A 20,627-nucleotide genomic window follows, 5' to 3' on the forward strand; every position below is an offset into this window, starting at 1 on the left:
GATTACAACTATCTATGCTTAACCATAAACTTTAGTCCACCCACTCCGTTTTATCGTAATGTTTATAAATCAAAAAAGTAAAGGTTCCGTACCTTTATTACATGAGGATAAGAACTAAACGGGAAGGACTTTAGATGGACACTTAATATAATAAGCGTCTCAAGCGACTCTTCCCATCCGTATGGGAGGACTTGGCGTCCGTAAAATTTCCAGTGTAAGTTTACCAGCCTTTATTTCCTCGGTCCATGGCACTGAGAAATTGATCAGGAAAATATTACCCACCACACTGGTCAATTTTGAGGTGCCAAGCCTGACTGAGGCTTTAAATGCTTGGAAAGTCGCATGCCCGAACACCGACTTACCCGCCAACCTGTCCTCCCAGAGACAGTGGGATGAGCCGCTCTGCAGAGTAATACGGAAAAGTTTAATCGATACGTCAATTACTTCTGCAGAGCGAGCGCGCCTACTGGCTGTGGGTGAATGGGAGTCGGGTCTATGGCTTCTTGCACTTCCGTCCTCAAACACAGGCACCATGTTTGATGACACCACCTTTAGACTCGCCGTTTGCCTCCGACTAGGTGCTCCATGCTGCTCTCCTCATCGCTGCCACTGCGGGAAAGCTGTCAACAGCCTCGGTCACCACGGCCTGTCGTGCAGCCGGAGTGCCGGCCGCATACCACGACATGCCAACATAAACGACGTAATCCGTCGCGCTCTTGTTGCCGTCGGCGTGCCAGCCGTACTCGAACCAAATGGCTTGGCACGCGACGATGGCAAGAGACCAGACGGCATGTCGCTATTTCCGTGGAAGGTGGGTAGGACTTTAGTGTGGGACGCGACATGCGTCGACACTCTTGCGCCATCTCACTTTCCCGGAACTGCATGTTGTGCTGGCTCTGCCGCTGCACAAGCAGAGAACCTCAAGCGGCGCAAATATAGTAACCTTATAGGCAATTACATGTTTGAGCCGTTTGGGGTTGAAACTCTAGGGCCGTGGGGTCCGAGGGCGCACCTTCTTGCCAGGGATATTTCCCAGCGCCTGGTTGACACTTCCCGGGACCCAAAGGCTGGCTTTATTTCGCACAGAGGTTGAGCATTGCCATCCAACGTGGCAATGCTGCCAGTCTTTTGGGTACATTACCCAGTGACAGCGATGAGGAGCAATTTTTTGATGCACTGTATTAGTTTTAAGTTGTATATATATATATATATAAGTTTATTATATAATAATGATTCATATAGTATTGATTGGGTATAAAACCGAATGATGAACTAGACACCTTTTTTGTTTGTTTGAATGTTTTTGTTTGTTGACTATAAACATCTATAGTCTACGATTTATACTCTATGCTGCATTTCCACCCCCGCTTGCCCCTTTCTTCGTCCCTCCTGTCTGCTACGTACGACGCCGCCATCTTAAAATTTTCGTCATTCATGTGTGGGAATATTCGTTTCATAGATTGCTGAAAATATAAAACAAGATAAAGTGGTTATTATTAGAAACGTTCTTAAAATAACACAAGGCGATGTCGGACAAAAAGCGACTGCTAAACGATCTCAGAGTTATAGATTTACGTGCAGAGTTAGAGAAACGCAACCTAGATAAAAGCGGCGTTCGCGGTGTGCTGATACAACGTTTATCCAAGGTAATTAAGTGACGTGTACGAGTAAAATACCGCAATTAAAATTCAATACGTATATAAAACTTTATTGGTTATATCATTCTAGCACTTGGAAGAGGAAGGGCATGATCCGGCTACTTTCAAGTTTGAGTTGACTACTGTAGAGCCAAAGACTCCAGCGAAGAGGACCAGACGTGCAGAGAGCACAGTCGAACCGGAATCTGAAGAGACTCCCGCCATGGAAGACATGATTGTACAAGATGATGCTGGGGAAGAGGAAGAAACTGAGCAAGGTGACAAGAAACAAAACAAGTCTAGTCCCAAGCCCGAAGCAACTATGGAGGTGGAAGAACCAGAAAAAGTTAATAGAAAAAGAGAAATAAAGGAGGAACCAGAAGCAACGCAGCCGAAAAAGGCTTGTCTTGAAAAGGATACTAGAAATGAGGACGATCATAAAGTGGAAAACAACACAGATGCTGAGGACAGTATCAACTTGGATATTGGTGATGATGAACTGCTAAATGAAGAGGTACGTTTCTATTTCTTCAGTGTTACAGTTAAACTGCCGCCTGTTGCATCCAAAATATCCAATGGATTCATGATGGAGGTAGACTAGGATGTATATAGAATCTGAAATCATGTTTTGTTTAAGTCGTCCTGTACATATGTATTTATTAGTACTTATATATTTCTGAAATATACTTATGTTCATATAAGTATCTTATTTTTTTAATCATCACATATTTTCTAACATTTTTTATAAAATTTTGCTTTATCAACCCAATTGTGTCATGTCCAGTTTCAGTAATTATTAATAGTATCTTACTGGAGTATCGCCAAATGTCTAACTGAAACTAATATTTGCAAAGTTTATTGTGCATAATATACATGTGTTTACATTTATCCTAACCTTGTATTTAATCTCTTTCAGACTGACAACAACACTAAAACTCTCAAAAAAGGTAAGGTTTGACTTTGTTTACACTCACATTTTGTACATACAGATACTATCAAAATTAATGATCAGTGAACTTATTGTAGTGATATTATAATTAACTCTAAACAAAATGTCTCTTCAAAACAATAACTGGCAGATGAAATATTGAACATGTGCTTAGGAAAGTACTAAACTTGATATGTGATTAACAATACATGATGTATGAATTATTTTTGCAATATTTGTCATCATGTTAAAATTGGAATTGATGCGGTAAACAAGAGAGGAAAGTTGTAAACAGCAGAAGAAAACTGATAGTCAGACCTGCGAGCAACATGCAGAAACTCCTGCAACACAGAATAAACACAAACAGTTACAGAAAGACAGAGAGTTGACATTGTGTCTCATTTGGGAGGATTACCACTGATATGAGCACAGACTGAGGTGGCTTCCATTACAATGCTGTGGTGTTTTGTGTACTCTAAGTGGCACTTCCAGTCACTCCAGCTCTCCAGTGTCCTACAGTTATGTATGCTTTACTATGGACATAGTAGCTCATAGCTGCTATGCTGCTCCATATCCAGATGGTGGTGCTAATGTCCAATCAAGTTTTCAGGTCAGGATTTTTTGTTATAAACAACGTACAAGAAAGAAAAATATCAAGAAAGTATCAAGTCTGCGCGGCAAGATGGTGGAGAGGCAGGGTGGGCCGCTCCCGATATTCGGCGAGCGACCTGCGCTGGCTCAGCTGATAAGTGCGACTGACGTAGATGAGGCTGCGGAGGAGGAGGACGCGGCCGAGCCGGCGAGCGACAAGTCAGCGCCCGCCGACACTGCTACGAATGCCGACGACGAGCCAGCTGACGACCAACACCAAGTAAACTCCGAAGCCCCCGCCACTAGGTTGGTGAACGTCGAACGGCCGCCGTGTCGCCGCCCACGCGCATCTATAACAACTCCGATTATTTCGACATCCAATACTTTTCTTTCGTTATCTCTACAAAGTTTTGCACCTGACGTTATGGAGATTTGGCTGCCCTACGGATTGTCGACGGCTGCCTGTCAATGCTCGTCGATGTCGTCGCGTGTTCGCTGGCGCCGAGCTACAGTGAACGAGCTACACTGGATCCCTGTTGGAGGTGTGGCTCCCACTGATGACAGCTGCCGCGGTCCAGCGACCAGTGCCGGCGAGGCGACGGTACACGGTGGAGCTGCCCGCACAGTCCCGGCCTATGCAGTGGAGTAATGGTGCAAAACTTTGTAGCTGATCAGTGTCACGGGAATTCTAAAAGATTACTGTCACCAAACTGCACATTTATGGACTTGTGCTAGTAATAAACATAAAATGTTAAAATTCTTACCAATATGTACTTGTCGCGATTGCAGTCATATTGTTTTAATTTTCATTGGTAAATAATACTTTTAATATTTTTCAGCAATGAGGATGAAAAGCATGACAAGGATACAAAAGGTAGTTATGATCAATCTTTGTTTTAATTTATTTGATCGAGTCACACAGGCACTTATCACATTTTTTTTTTATGTATAGATGAAAAAGAGAAGGAAGGTGATGGTGAAAAGAAGGAGAAAAAGGATGAAACCAAAGAGGGTGGGGCGAGGAATTTGTGGGTCAGTGGCCTGTCTGGCGACACTCGCGCTAAGGACCTCAAGCAACTGTGCAGCAAGCATGGCAAGGTAAACACTAGAATCATTCTTATTTTAAACCAGATAATAACGGCGCATCCAGTTGCTGTAAAACTACATTTCCTGCATACTTGCATAGTTATTTTTAACTTTACATTTTATAACAACATGCTGATTGGAACTCAGCCAGATATTGAATTTCAAGTACTTAGAAATGTTTATCAATTCAGCTAAACGTAATTACACACGTTTTGATTGCAGGTGATAGGAGCGAAGGTAGTAACAAATGCCAGAACACCAGGGTCACGTTGTTATGGCTACGTCACGATGGCTAGTGCACAAGATGCTGAGAACTGCATTAAACATTTACATAGAACAGGTAATTCATTTATTCGGGCTCCCGCACTCGGAAAAAATAACTATCGCTATATTAGCATCAAGGCATAACAAAATAAGTACGTATTCACGTATGCATTGCAATGTAAACACAGACAGAAAGAAAATAAGTTTTATTGCTCATGTAAACATGCATATACACATGGACAATATAAACAAAATAAAAAAAAAATGAAGGGGAAAATATGCGTCTTGAAACGCGCAATACGGCGCAGCATAATGCTGCGACCCGAAACGATACAGAGTTTTCAGAGATAGCCGGTGCGGTCAATCGAAAAGAATAATATTCTAACATTATTTTTAGAATTGCATGGGCGCATGATATCCGTAGAAAAAGCGAAATCGGAGTCAGAATCTTCGTCTCGCCGCCAGCCCTCAGCAAGGTCTGAGCGACGCGCCAGCAAAGATCGCAAGGAGGAACCTAAAGAGAATGAGGTATGTAACCAAAGTCTTGTCTACTGGCTGTTTACTGCAGTTTCACTCACTTCCTGGGAGAACTTCTTCCCATACCAGGACAAAAATATAGCCTAAATTATCTGGGGATACTATCGTTTCAGAATAAAGAAATAAATTTTCATATTGGTTCAGTAATCTTTACTTTGCAAAGAAACAAAAAAGGTTTCAATTTCACAGGTAGCATAGAGGCAAAATAATATACATTTTGTTTGTTCTTGGTATTTAAACACATCCTTCTTGTAAATTATTCACTGCAAACTTTCATTTATAGTTTTATGTTATTAGGAGAACAAGGAAGGTGGAGATAAGACTGGGGAACCAAAACAGAAAAAGGAGAGTGAGATGTCAGGAGCAGAGAGTACTCGTTCCACATCACGCACACGTGAAAAATCGCACCGATCTGATAAGGTGTGAATATTACTACTTAATCTATTTGCATGTAAATTCTTTCCTTTCTTTAGCACGTTAAAATCCATATTTCCGTTCGTTTCCGATGTCTGTCCCATCGGGTTATGTTCAGTTGGCTGATCTTCTTATATAGGAGGCTATTATTTTTATTTCTTTTTCTACATGTAGAGGTATTGTTATTTTGAGTGAATATTTATTAGATCAATATTTCAGGATCGCACGAAACGAAGCACGAGAAGTCGTGAGCGTCGGCGATCGCCTCGAGAGGTTCTGTCATTTTCCAAAATATGGGTAAGTGATCGTAGTTAGTTGAGCTTCATTAGATTAAGAAGACTTGCTGTTTCTCGCGTTTTCCACCATGTCCTGAGGGAACTTTTTGTACTCGGACATTCAACAATTGGACAAGTGTCGGGAATAGGCTAGTTTCTCAACAGTGAAAGAGTTTTTCAATAGTTTCGTACTGGATGGGCCTCGCTGGAGAAATTGCTGGCGTTACTGCAAACTTCGTTGAAGTCCCCGTTGAAACCCCGTGACCCTCAATGTAGGTGAAAAAGGCAAACTTACCTGGGAAACAGGGAAGTGGACAGGAAGGCAGTCTGCCGACGACGGGACACTCGAAATGCCGGCCGGCCAGCGGGACACTTTCTCTGCACTTGCTTCGTATTGTCTTTTCACGAGTCCGGGTGATCGAGGCACTAACAGCCAGCACTTCTAGCGAGGCTTTTATGGGTTTTTCTTATTTTTATCGCGCGACGAGCCGCGGGCGATACCAATTTTTTGACTTTCCCAAAGAGAAGTGAAAACAAAAGCGAAACCCGTCATGGCAGGAAAAATTAAAAATAAAGAAATGAGGAAACGACCAAGAAGTCTGAACATTTCCCCCCACTTGAAAGCCACATGGGTTTCACGGATAAGCCGAACGCAACGAAAGCTATGCTCGAAAAATATATGTTAAACTAAAACTTAACTTCTAAGAATGAGCAATACGATATAAAGTACTGAAATCGATATTGCTCAAGTTATATCTAGTAGAATATCTAATTAATTGGCAAAGAGCAGACCTTGACGATAGGTCGTCGAAGCGTCTTGCCATTAGCAGTTCGGAGAGTAACAACTCTAATAACATTATCGGCACCTGGGTGCACTTGTTCTATACGGGCCAGTCTCCAGAGCAAAGGTGAAAGATTTGGTTCGTTGACAATGACTAAATCATTAACTTTTAAATTAGGCGCGGTTTGAAACCATTTGTTCTTTTGTTGAAGCGTGTGAAGGTAATCACGTTGCCAAGCTCGCCAAAAGCATTGTGTCATCTTCTTGACCATTTGCCAACGGCTACGAGGCGAGATGGTGTCATCTATAGGTTCCTCAGGCAAAGAAACCAAAGGACCTCCCGTTAAAAAATGCCCCGGTGTTAAAACATCAGACTTGAGGGTCTGAGGATAGATTGCAAAGAGGACGTGAATTCAACACTGCCTCTATCTTAGTTAATACAGTTAAGAATTCCTCGAGAGTGAGGACCTGAGTACCTACCACTCGCTTGAGGTGGTATTTTGTTGATTTGATACCACTCTCAAATATGCCACCGAAGTGAGGCGCACCGGGAGGATTAAATTTCCAAACGATTTGACGACTAGCTAAGCCATCGGACATAGCCGATTTACTTTTATAAAGTTCATCTACGATCTCTTTGAGATATTTATTCGCGCCTACGAAATTCGTACCACAATCAGTTAGAATAGAATGGCACATACCGCGACGGGAAACGAATCTATCTAACGCCGCGAGGAAAGCGTCTGAACTCAATTCAGTTACAGCTTCTAAATGCACTGCTTTCGTGCTTAAGCAAACAAATAAGCATAAATATGCCTTATAAGTTTTGGCACCACGACGACGACTCTCTTTAATTGTAAAAGGTCCACCGAAGTCAGCCCCAACAGACTGAAAGCATCGAGACGGCTGGAGTCGCGTTGCGGGTAATTTGCCCATGCTGGGCTGATTATACACTGGATTCACTTTGAAACATCGAACGCATTTCGAAATAACAGAACGGATAAGGAGTCTTATGCCGATTATCCAGAATCTACGTTGAATCAACGACTGCAATGTCCTAGGACCGCAGTGAAGATACTTTAAATGGAAATGTTCAACTATCATTCGAGATAGTGGACTTAACTTAGGTAGAAGAAGAGGATGTAACATAGATGTGAGTAAGTTAGCCTCATCAATACGTCCCCCCACTCGTAACAAACCTTCCTCGTCTATAAACGGTGAAAGTTTTTGAATAGATTTGGAACATTGTTGCTTAGCACGCACTTGATTGAATTCTGTTGACATATATTGACTTTGAGTATATTTCACCAAAGTTCTCATTGACTTATCAAGTTCAGTGCTAGAAAGAGGAGAAATGTCCCAATTCCGTTTAGGACGTCTGAAATTCGAAATTATGCGAAACCACCAGGCTAAGGTTCTTTGAAGTTTAGTAAAATTGGAATGTCTAGAAATTAAGGTTGAAATTACATCTTGAAGTTGACGAGAATGTAAATTTTCCGTGACAACGGATTTCAGTTCCGGTAACTCGTCTCTTGGAACCAACAGCCGCTTAGATGGCCAAGTTTTGGGAGATTCCTGTAACCAGGAAGGTCCGTGCCACCAGAGTTGATGATCTATTAGCTCTGGACAAGACACACCACGGCTACAACAATCGGCCGGATTATCATTAGTAGAAACATGAAACCAATTTTCAGGGGTAATCAAATCAATAACCTGAATTACACGATTGGCTACATACATTTTTAGTAAATGAGGAGCAGTATTAATCCAAGAGAGCGTAGTACTGCTATCCGAATAAGCACGAATAGAACGAATAGGAATTTTATCCTTTAACAGATTATACATGTGAGATAGCACACGCGCTAGAAGCACTGCAGCGCTTAGCTCGAGCCTATTCACTGTAGTCGGCTTCAAAGGAGCCACTCTAGACTTCCCGATTAATAGATGCGTTACAGTAGAATTCGTACTTGTAACAGCGCATAAATATACGCAACACCCATATCCTTTTAACGAACCGTCGCAAAATCCTACTAAATGGATATCAGTAAAATCTGGAGGTATCACTAGCCGCGGTAAACTTATACTTTGTAAATCGGATAAATTCGCGGCAATCAAATGCCATTGTTTGGCTAAATGTTGAGGAATAGCATCATCCCAAGATAAGTTCGAACGCCACATCTCTTGGAGTAGAGATTTTGCTGCAAACACTACTGGGCAAATCCAACCCAGTGGATCGAAAATACGAGCTACTGTCGAGAGAATAGAGCGTTTAGTATAACGAACATCAAACGAATCTGAAATCTTATATGAAAAACTGTCCTTAGATGGATTCCACCGAATGCCTAATATTTTGAGAAACTCATCGCCTGATTCATCGAAGGACTTAGAAGTTTGACAATGATCCGGAGGAACATCGGACAGAAGATTGGGAGTATTAGTACTCCATTTACGAAGTTCAAAACAACCTTTGGCCAGTAGAGATACTAAATCCGCTTTTAGCTGTATAGCTTCTGATAAAGTGGAGCATCCGGTAGTGACGTCATCCATGAACGTTTCCTCCGCCAGGACTTGAGCCGCACGGCTCTGGTACTCTGACCCATGGTCTTCGGAAAGTTGGCGGAGAGTACGAATCGCTAAATAAGGCGAACTAGTTACTCCATAAGTCACTGTATTGAGCTCATATTCTACCAGAGCCTCAGTAGGACTGTCTCGCCATAAAATATGCTGATAGCACCTTTCGTCAGGCCTGATTAGAATCTGTCTATACATTTTACAAACGTCAGCAGTAAAAACAATTTTATGAAGACGAAACTTAGTAATTAAATCGACTATATCGATTTGAAGTTTAGGTCCTACATGAACAATATGATTCAACGAATAATTATTTGTAGTTCGACTACTGGCGTCGAAAACTACACGCAGCCGTGTCGTAGTACTTTCTGGACGCACGACGCAGTGATGCGGAATAAGGTACCGACCAGCAGGCAAAGTATCAATAGGCTGCATATGACCCAAGTCTTTGTACTGCTTCATGAAATCCTGGTATTCCGGTTTTAACCCAGGTTGAGTACATAACCGTTTCTCTAGGTTGAGAAATCGATTTAAAGCGTGGCGATAAGAATCACCAAGGGAAGGAGCATCATCCTTTAACATCAAAGGAACTACATACCTACCTTCCGGAGTACGATATGTACCGGATTTGTATATTTGTTCACAAACTTCGTCCTCAGGGCCGGAAATTTTACATTTCGGCGGCTCCTCAGACTCCCAAAAACGTTGAACGATATCGTCGAGCGCACTGGAAGACGCGACGAGTGACGTAACGGATTGATCTGGGGTACGAGTTGACGTGTTATGAAGAAACTGACCTGTTATCACCCAGCCGAATACACTCGATAACGCGCAGGGTAACCCGGGACCGGGAGTGTAACGAGAGCCAGTATAAATCTGGTCAAAACACTCAACACCTAATAGTAGATCGATCGGACCCGATTTATGAAAATCGCGGTCGGCGAGATCTAAATGCGCGAAATGGTCCTTGACGTACATCGGAAGCGATGACGAAGGCAGCATTCCCGCAATCTTTGGTAAAACTACTAAAGAAATCTGGAACTGTGGTGACTCACTCAACCGAGGTATTATCGAACCAACAGTATGACCTTTGATATTAACGGAATTTTGACCAAGCCCAGACACGGTTAAGTTGCATTTCTTAACTCGCAAACCTAATCTACGTGCGCACTCGTTTGTGATAAATGAATCCATCGACCCGCTATCAATGAGCGCACGAGCATACTGCATAGAACCATCTGAATGACGCAATTGCACTACAGCAGTACCTAATATCTTCGTACCCTTAGGGTCAGCTGACTTAGAGGCGCAGGTAAGCGTAGTGCTTGAACCCGCTTCGTCAGTCACGTTGGAATCACCCGAATGTGTTACGGAATTTTGACGTTCGATATGCAACAGCGTATTATGGTTTTTGTTACAAATGTAGCAAGACGACCTCGATTTGCAGTTATCATTATCGTGACCAGGACGCAAACAGTTGGTACACAAATGCAAACCTTTAACTAATGTTCTGCGTTGATCAAGCGACATCGAATGCATCTTTCCGCATCGGTAAACAGAATGATTTTCATTACAACAAATGCATATTATTTTGTCTGACTTGGTATTATTTGAGGTAGGTTTCTTACTATTCGACGAAATCAATGACGTTCGCTGGCGACCATGATTTTCGGCTTTGTTAGTCCGAACGTTAGATTTATTAATGTTGGAAGAGCAAGCTAACGCGGGTGGCTGACTTACTTCCAGAACTTTTATATAATTTTGTAAATAAGCCAGAAAGCTGTTGAACGTGGGAATTTCGTCTTTATTCTCTAACTTAAACCTTCGCCTAGTGTCAAAGTCAAGAGGTCGAGACGCAATGTAAAATAAAATAAATTCACTTACATCATTAATATTTAGAGCACGAAGTGCATTGACACTTTCATACAGTGTATTGGTTAATTCGGATAGATTCGATAACGATGGTTTTTGAATTGGGGATAATTTAAATAATTTCTCTAAATAAGTTGTCGCGAGAATGCGCTTGCTGTCGAACCTATCGATGAGCGCGTTATATACGACAGCGTAATTCGCTGATGTTATAGGAACGCCTTTCGTGAGCGACAACGCACTGCCGGACAAGCAGGGAATTAGATAATGAAATTTTTCTATATCGGATAACGAGGCGTTATTATGCACTAATGGCTCGTAGCTATCTTTAAACGTCTGCCAGTTTTCAATCTGACCATCGAATTTTGGAATTTGCAACTTAGGTAGCTTTACAGCAGCAATCGATGATTGTGTACCAGATGCTACTGCCAATGGCGCACACGTACTAGAGTCAAGCGAATCGGCAAACTCAACGGCCGCGTAATATAACTCGTCAAACGACAACAAAACGTGATCATCAATTACGAACTGCGGATTAATTTTTAATTGTATTTTATTAATTTGTTTACAGACTTCAACATAAGTATCGCGAATTTTTTCTATTGACTTATATCTGGCCTTGAAGGTAGATATTTTTGCTTTACTTTCTTGGCAACTTTTAACTAAGTCGTAAATAATTTGCATGTTTTTGAACGCATACTCGCGTTCTTTAATCAACGATTTCAATTCTACTTCCATCTTGCTCAGAGACTACTGAATGAAGAAAGAAAAAGTTAACTGATTGGTTTATAGTTAAAATAAAATCCTTCGAGCACAACTGTCACTACGAACTAGTTATAAGAGATCAACGGCGAATGCAGCAACAATACTCTTAGGTATAAGAAGTTTTGCGAGTGGAACAGATCGAAAACTCGATAGGAAATATTATTTTGAGAGAATATTACTAAGAAATATTAGTATTTACGAGATTTTGTGAGGAAATTCGGACCTCACAGGAGGCACCAAAAGAAGAATGGATGGGCCTCGCTGGAGAAATTGCTGGCGTTACTGCAAACTCCGTTGAAGTCCCCGTTGAAACCCCGTGACCCTCAATGTAGGTGAAAAAGGCAAACTTACCTGGGAAACAGGGAAGTGGACAGGAAGGCAGTCTGCCGACGACGGGACACTCGAAATGCCGGCCGGCCAGCGGGACACTTTCTCTGCACTTGCTTCGTATTGTCTTTTCACGAGTCCGGGTGATCGAGGCACTAACAGACAGCACTTCTAGCGAGGCTTTTATGGGTTTTTCTTATTTTTATCGCGCGACGAGCCGCGGGCGATACCAATTTTTTGACTTTCCCAAAGAGAAGTGAAAACAAAAGCGAAACCCGTCATGGCAGGAAAAATTAAAAATAAAGAAATGAGGAAACGACCAAGAAGTCTGAACACGTACCCTCTAGGATTTTAGCACGCTTTTTCATACAAGCTGTTGTTTTGCATCCGTGCCATAGATCAGGAGGTTGACATTAAATACGTAAATAATCGATTTAAATTACGGTAGATGGGATAAACCTAATATGCGCTGCTTTTTTCGATGTTGTAATTTTATGGCATTTCAGAATTCAGCCCACGGTTCAACACAAATCATAACAGAATTGCCCCGCGGCCACAGTGTGTGCGTGATGGCAGCTATGTGTGCGTAGACAGAGAAAACTACTCTGTCTACGTGTGTGCGTGAGTGTCGATGTGCGAGTGTCTTATCTACGACAGGACAGAGCGCGCGCGCGAGCGAGCGAGACCGAGTGATACGCGATAGCAGTCGTTTTACCTAAATTTGTTTCGAAAATCACCTAGGTACATTATTGTCATTGTCATTAACTTCGCTTTACTTTATCACATAGCGTTAGCGCACAAAATAAACAGTCCTTTAACGTGTTCTGGGGGAGTGTTCACCTGCTTAGTACCTAATAGGAAGTAGACTCCAGTAATTCTTTGTGTAGGTACCTAGGTACACTGTTTTGTTTTGTTTGCTAACAAAGTACTAACACCTTATTATTATGCTTTATTTTTACTAACAACTCTACTAACGTTTTATTTATTTGTAAAAGCTATGGACAAAATGTCTGAAATAAAGATAATTTAATTAATTTATTGACTCATTTTTGAGCATAAATGGAACACGGAAATCTTACAAATCACAGTAATACTAGTGCTAGAAAGGAAGTTCACTGACCCGTTAACAGCTGATTGATAACATGATTGTTTTGCCTTTATCTTTCAGCATAAAGCTTTCGTAAGTTAAGTAAGATAACTTCGTAAAGTTCACTGACCCGTTAACAGCTGATTGATAACATGATTGTTTTGCCTTTATCTTTCAGCATAAAGCTTTCGTAAGTTAAGTAAGATAACTTCGTAAAGTTCACTGACCCGTTAACAGCTGATTGATAACATGATTGTTTTGCCTTTATCTAAGTTAAGTAAGATAACTTCGTAAAGTTCACTGACCCGTTAACAGCTGATTGATAACATGATTGTTTTTTTACCTTTATCTTTCAGCATAGTTTTCGCAGTAATTTTGTTTTTATGTTTTGGTTAAATTGGTTGATTTTAAATTTTCCTTCCTACTTAACGGGCTTAGGACCGGCAATAATACCTACCTTAGCTGGTGTACCGATCTACCAAGTTTGATAACATGTTTGTCTACGTTAAATGGAAATGGAAAGATGTGTTAGTTAAGTGTAGGTACGAGGTGATATTTTCGTAGGTATTATTGGCGTAGTTAAAAATTTTAAATCAACTTATTTACACCATTAAATTGATTGAGCTTAAACTACGTAGGTATTTACAAAATGTACAATAAATAAATTACCTCCTTATGTTACCCGGAGGTATTGTTCGAAGTTGCCATCTTCACACTCTTGGCACAATCGAGCACGACGTAGCTGGTTATCCTTCAGCTTACGTAACACAACCACATTCGTTTTTAAAGTGTCGAAAGCACTAATGATCCTATCACGTAAGTCTGACACATTTGCTACTTCCTCCGCGTACACTAACCGCTTAACGTCTCCCCACAAATAAAAGTCCAGAGGCGTCAGGTCCGGAGAACGCGGAGGCCAGGCCACAGGTCCTCCACGACCAATCCAGTGGTCACCAAACCTTTCGGTCAAGTACTCGCGTACTTGCCGACCATAGTGAGGGGGAGCACCGTCCTGCTGGTAGAATAAGTTGCGATGCAGTGCCACGGGAACTTCCTCCAACATCTCCTCCACAAAGTGACGCAACAGCTCCAGATATGTGGCACTGTTGAGGTGCCCATTGATGAAGAACGGTCCTATTATGTGTTCACCAATGATGCCAGCCCACACATTTAACGCAAACCGTACTTGGAACGCGTGTCGTTTGGTTACGTGCGGATTATGGTCGCGGTGAGCCCACCAATGCTCGTTATGAACATTAAAAACGCCAACTCGAGTAAATAAACACTCGTCCGTCCACAGGATGTTGGCGTCTTGGTGTTCTACTAACCAGCGACAAAATGTTAACCGCGCTTCATAATCCCCCGAGTGCAGATCTTGTGCCTTGCGGTAGTGGAACGGGTGTAGCTGCTCGTTCTTCAATAGGCGCCACACTGTGGTGTGGTGCACTCCAAACCGCCTACCAGCATCCCGCGTGCTTGCCCGCGGTTCCCGCTGGAAGTACTCCAGGATGTCTTCCTGCAAGGCGACAGGCAGGCCTTCGCTTCCGCGACCTTGAGCGTGCCGGGGAACTTCAAATTGGCGATGATCCCGCAGTCTCTGCGTAGCAGCCAGCATAATCCTCCGTGATGGGGGTTCCCGGTCGGGAAACATTTCCCGGAACATTCTTATTGCTTCACGCACAGTATTGTTACTGATGGCGTACAGGCGGACCATCTCCACCAGCTCGATGTTAGTGTAGTATTCCGTCATCGCGCACTTAGTACCTACACTTCGCGGAACTCAAAGCGCACGTACGCAGCGGCGGCGGCGACATCAAACACACTGCTTGCCGTCGGCGCTTGTTTGGTCCGGCTTCAAGGGCGCGCGGGGAGCGGCTAGGCGAGTGTGTGGGAGTACTCGCACTGTGATTGGGTGAATTTGGGTAGGCTGGATGATCTACGATTTTTATTGAACGATCGTTGCGAATGCCTTGTGCATGTATCGATTGCGTTTGTGTGAGTGCGCAGCGCGGTTCTAAGGCTAGTAACTCACGCGCCGAATTGAAATACGGCTGGGTTACACTGACGGATATACGTAAATAAGATTAAAATAAGAAAAAATTACATATCCATTTTTTTGTTGATTTGGGTCGAGAATCATTAGCATAATTACGTCCTTGACTATGGCACGCATGCAAATCAACAGCTTGTATAACATAGCTGGAGTCGCGTTAGCGTCCACACAAAACTGCATCGCAGTTTGGGCGCGCCGTAACGTGCCCTTATGTTATAAATTAAAAAAAAAACTCCTTTTCGTATAACAAGCGGTGTAATGATCCAAATTCAAGAAATCTGCGATGGATTTGGTATACATTCGATACTTCGCGGTTCTTTTTGAAAGAATTTCCACGCATGTTTGAGGAGATTTTTTTGTCAATATGGCTATTACCAGTAGAGTACGTTCGTGTGCTGCAGAAGGAGCGCGACGCGGCGCGCGCGCGGGAGCGGTCGCGGGCGGCGCGCGAGGACGAGCGGCGGCGCCGCGCGGCCGACGACGCGCTGCGCGAGCGCGAGCGGCGCCAGCGCCAGGAGAAGCACCGCCTCGCGCTCGAGCGGGAGAAGCTGCGCGCTGAGAGGTATCACTTTATAATACAAATATTCTTTACTAGCCGTTTTCCCGCGGTTTCACCCGCGTCCCGTAGGAGCTACTGCCCGCACCGGGATAAAATATAGCCTATGTTACTCGCAGATAATATAGCTTTCTAATGTTGAAAGAATATTTAAAATCGGTCCAGTAGTTTTTGAGTTTATCCGTTACAACCAAACAAACAAAGTTTTCCTCTTTATAATATTATATTCTTTATTGTGGTACATATGTTTCTCCCTCCAAAACTTTTTGTCGTCACAAAAGATTGCCTAAGATGCTACACAGAAACCAATACTATGTATCTGCGAGTAGCAGGGATATGGAGAAAGGTGCGGAATGTGTGCGGAAATATGTGTTGGGAATTAAATTTCAGAGTTCTCTCACTCGGCGTTAGTGATGCCGTACGAAAATATCCGACACAGTTGGATCAGTTCACTAATTAAATCATTCGGTATGCATGTTCATAGGACCTATATCATATACATAAGTCATAGGGTCAATAAAAGGCAAAAATGGAGCATGTGATATCAGCTTTATCTCTCGTTTTTCGCAGAGAGAAAATTGAACGCGAAAAGAACGAATTACTTCGTTTAGAACGCGAGCGTCACAGACTGGAGCGAGAGAAACTAGAACTGGAAAGACTGGAACTGAAACGTGCTCAATTAAGGTATGTAAAAACAATTAGCTACTCACATAAGTACTTATAAGAATAGTTTTAGGAGTTTAAAAAATGTCTCGGTGAAATTACCTACATACGTTTCATCTGTGTACAAAATTTCATTCAAAATCCTTATGTTTTTATGAGAACAATGTAGGTATAATTTTCGTTAAATGATGACAATGCTGAAATAATTTTTGCACCACATACTCGTGCTCGGAATTTAGTTGCGTCGCCATTGAACACTAGTTTGTTATTACATTTTCACATTCAGCAAATTAGAATATGTATTTTGCTGTTGTGATACTAATAAAAAGACTTATGATTATCATAGTAATATACTATGTTCAGAATGGTATAATAGACTCATTATAAGAGTACATATTAAATATGTATTGTGTATGCAGGCTGGAGGAGGAGCGGCGCAAGCGCGGCTACGAGGGCGGCGCGTACCGCAAGGCGGGCAGCCCGCCGCCCGAGCCCGCCTACGAGCGCGACGCCCGCCACAAGCGCCCGCCGCCGCCGCCCATCGTACGTATACATAATAATATTACCTACATTATCATCATCCTCATCTTCCTGTCCTTATACTAATTTTTGTATAGGCTCGCTATATTTTCCTCTTTCATAATCTTTCCGCTAACCCTTTGATACTAGTAACTATGCCAGTCATTTTGAAAGACCAGACACTTTTGAAACATACTTCTTCTTCCTCCTGCCCTGTTCTCAATTTTATTTGTTATCTGCGCAATATGTTATCCTCGTCCGTTTTTACCTGTCACTCGACATACTGACACTCACTCCCTTCCTATTCATGTCATCTTTTAGGCAATCCATCCATTTTTTCTTAGGTCTTCCTCTTCCTCTCCATCCATCTACATTCATATTTTTGAAACATACATTTTAGCAAAATACTTTAGATAATACAGATCGGCTATTATCATTTGCCAAATCAATCATCAAGAAAGATCCCCATAGCTATTGTAAAATTGGCACATTACTTACAAGCCAAATGAATTGTTTAACTTCTATCCATCAGTCATCAAGTCGCAGTCAGTTTGAGGCGCCGCCCCCGCCTCGGTTTGAGATGGCAGCTAGCTACGAGAGAGGCACAGACAAGAGGGACAGGGAACGCGATTACAAACGAGAGTACCCAAGACATGTCTCCTGTAAGTATACTATAACCCTATTACTAATAAATATGAAGGAAAGTTATTCCAAGTTTACACACCTATAAAAATGTATGGGCGTTCTTTTGTTATTAATTTTGTAAATTAAATTAAATATCAAATAAACAATCAAAAAAATTAAAGTTACATCAAGAATTAAGAAAGATTTTTATCGTTTTACCAGCCGTTTTCTGCACATATGCAATGTTTTCTTTTTAAAAGCATTTTGACTTGAGCAGTGACTTCAGTCTACTTCAGAGTGGTAAAGCTAAAGTATTTGTCGTTTCAATTTAATTAACATGATATTTTTTCAGCCGGTAACATGAAGTACTCAAGCAATGGTGGTGCAAGCGAGGACTCGCGACAACCGATGCCGCCCGGTACCAGGCCTAAAGAACCCAGGTATTACCAATATTATGACAAGAATCAACTCTCGTGATTTTTATGTAGAACATTAACATTATTTATTGAAATAGGCGGTTCTACGCAGTTTCACTGTTTCAATGTGACCTGTAAATTATTATAAAGTTTCATCAAACTTACGTGTATAATATTTGTTTATATTGAATACTTGTTGATTACTTATTTGTTGAATATGTTTGTACAATAATTCCAGTCGTTCGTACGAGTCGCGCGACAACCGCTCGTATCGGCCGTCCCCGCCCGGCAAGCCCGAGCCTCGCAGCTGGAACGCCTCCAGTCGGTACCCTGATGCTGCGCCGCCTTCTAAAGGTATGTTACCCTTCTTGACTAACAATACTTACATGGTGCATCTCCATTAAGAATGACTACAAGAAACTGCTACGCTCGCTTCTTAGGAAAGCTTAGAAATGTCACTTATATCATAACACTTGTACCATTATATTGACAAAAACCTTAGGATCGGAAAGGCTTTTCATCAAATCGTTCTATTCCCAACTGTTCTAGTTGGCTTCTAGTTTCACCAGATGCAGCCGAGTACATGTGTTTCACATGGAGCGATCGCCTATTGGCCTCCTCAACCCAATTACCCGGGCAACAAGTTGGTTATTTCTGTCTTCAGATTACCCGTAACCCGTAATTGGCTCGCGCACAAAAACGCAGGTTTGCCGCGATCATCGGAACATGGCTCGCGTGGCAGAAGCGCGCATTCGATACGCGGCTTTATAAACACTGATGATTTTAAACCGAATGTTGAATTGGTAATGTTGCATCGCAGGCAGCAACGGCAGCGGCGGTGGCGGCGAGGCGTGGTCGGGCGGCGAGGCGCGCTACGGCTACGAGGCGCGCTACGCGCCGCAGTACCAGCCGCCGCCGCCCGGCGCCGCCTACCCCGACCGCTACGCGCCGCCGCCACGGGACTACCCCAGGAAGTACTAGTGCACTAACTAAAGCGAACTTATTAGGTAAGTTGTATATATACGACAGTAAGTTGCATATACAACGTGTAACTTAATTAACGCACATCCTGAAATTAGTTTGTTCAGAATCGTTTACTGAATCGATTTATATCATTTTTAATATAGGTAATTTTTTATCCCAAAAATAATTAAAACTTCGGAAATTATTGTCATATTAACCCTGTACAGTCAAAAAACATTATAACATAATATTCTAATTGGGGTGTTTGGGTAATTATGGTATTATGGTAACTCGGTCCTAACTTGGGGTGACCAAAATTATCAGTTATTATTAAAATACGAGCTTCGGCTCTATCGGAACTACGGCTTCCTTCAGACATCTATCTGTCAAAGATTGGTTTTGATTGATTGGTGATTGGGTTTTAAAAAAATGGGCAGGTTCCAAAGAGGGCTTATGAGGGCAGAGCTAGTAACCTTCCCCATTTCGAAGCGCCAGTTTGTAAGGCGTTTTTACGTTAAGGCATTTAAAATTAATATAACTACCCAAGTGTGTTGCGAGTTGCGTCGTAATACAATAAATAGCACGATAGATCAAAACGTGAGTTTGTGAGAGTAGTAGTAGCGCTAAAGTCTCGTAAGGCTACAAGCCCATGATGTTATTGCTTTAGCTCGCCACATAATAAATTAATTATACGTTATTCTTTTGCAGGTTTCGCTGAAATGAAAATGAGGTTGGAGATGTTTATTTCGTATGTTAGAGTGAATGTTATTATTTTAGAATGACGCAAACAATCTGTAGCTGAGCGGGATAGTATCTATCTCCGAATTATTATGTATGCACGTGATATATTTACTTTGTGTAATAAAACCTCACTAAAGGTTGATCTTGACTCTTTTGTACGTGTATTTAAATGTAGACCTTGTGTTAAGGGATGCTATTATTTCTCATTCCGTATTAAGTGTGATGGGAACTTTACTTCATACGTTTATATTTATTGGGCGATCCAATAGGTACACAAGTTATAATTTCAATGTAATGTCCCAATAAAAATATGTTATCTCGAAACTAGCTACTTTATTATGTGCAAATAATATATTCGTTGTAAACGCAATTTAATGTTATTTTATTTTACATCATGTGTATAACTATGTGACCAATTATCGAAAATGTACAGTCAACATAATAAACTTCGCGTTAATATTTAATTATTTGTACAAAGTGACATTGGGTAATGATAGGCTAGTGTGATAACATTTTACTGACGTGTAAACAAAGTATAGCTTTTATTTAATAAGTAATAAATAATTGAAAAACTAAATTTTTATTTTATTTCGATTTTTCAATATCAAGTCAGCAAAAAACTCGTGTGTAGACGACCTTGCGACGAGAACTACCATATTATTATAATAGGTAGAACAATATCATCATCCTATCCATTCCATGCCTCTAAAAGTATTCTCTTGCCACTAGAGCGTGCTCAAAGAGCAATCCTGAAGGTCGCCACTTTTCGTCCTTTTAGGTTTCCTACTCACCAGTTATACAGTGAATGCAAAGTACTCACAGTACGCCAATTATTTATCCTTAATATAGTACTACTCCAGCATACTGAAATTAGTTTCAGTCCGGTACCTACCGGCAAGAGAAGAAAGGATTTAGGGACTACACACACTTATTCAGCTCTATTCGCGTTTCGCTGAACGG

At 41.8% G+C, this 20,627-nt stretch overlaps 1 protein-coding gene across 1 annotated transcript; it reads left to right on the plus strand.

Moving 5' to 3' along the window:
* Window positions 1–1,387: 1,387 nt before the first annotated feature.
* Window positions 1,388–20,244, plus strand: LOC124640689 (scaffold attachment factor B2). The gene is made up of 18 exons (XM_047178579.1): window positions 1,388–1,646; window positions 1,729–2,151; window positions 2,554–2,584; window positions 3,330–3,462; window positions 3,996–4,030; window positions 4,109–4,254; window positions 4,465–4,582; window positions 4,904–5,034; window positions 5,341–5,463; window positions 5,677–5,754; window positions 15,587–15,747; window positions 16,312–16,425; window positions 16,824–16,947; window positions 17,456–17,585; window positions 17,900–17,987; window positions 18,202–18,317; window positions 18,784–18,970; window positions 19,635–20,244. The coding sequence occupies exons 1-17, from the start codon at window positions 1,527–1,529 to the stop codon at window positions 18,942–18,944; spliced, it is 2,232 nt and encodes a 743-aa protein (XP_047034535.1). The 5' UTR covers window positions 1,388–1,526; the 3' UTR covers window positions 18,945–18,970; window positions 19,635–20,244.
* The last annotated feature ends 383 nt before the right edge of the window (window positions 20,245–20,627 follow it).

This window comes from Helicoverpa zea, chromosome 21, assembly GCF_022581195.2.
Source record: "Helicoverpa zea isolate HzStark_Cry1AcR chromosome 21, ilHelZeax1.1, whole genome shotgun sequence".
Taxonomy (NCBI): Eukaryota; Metazoa; Arthropoda; class Insecta; order Lepidoptera; family Noctuidae; genus Helicoverpa; species Helicoverpa zea.

Bases quoted from the DNA above. Each gene is read 5' to 3' on its own strand.
- LOC124640689 (XM_047178579.1), top strand. From the start codon at position 1,527: ATGTCGGACAAAAAGCGACTGCTAAACGATCTCAGAGTTATAGATTTA. The intron at 16,426-16,823 runs GTATGTAAAAAC...TTGTGTATGCAG, and splicing joins CTGAAACGTGCTCAATTAAG to GCTGGAGGAGGAGCGGCGCA. The intron at 16,948-17,455 runs GTACGTATACAT...TCTATCCATCAG, and splicing joins GCCCGCCGCCGCCGCCCATC to TCATCAAGTCGCAGTCAGTT.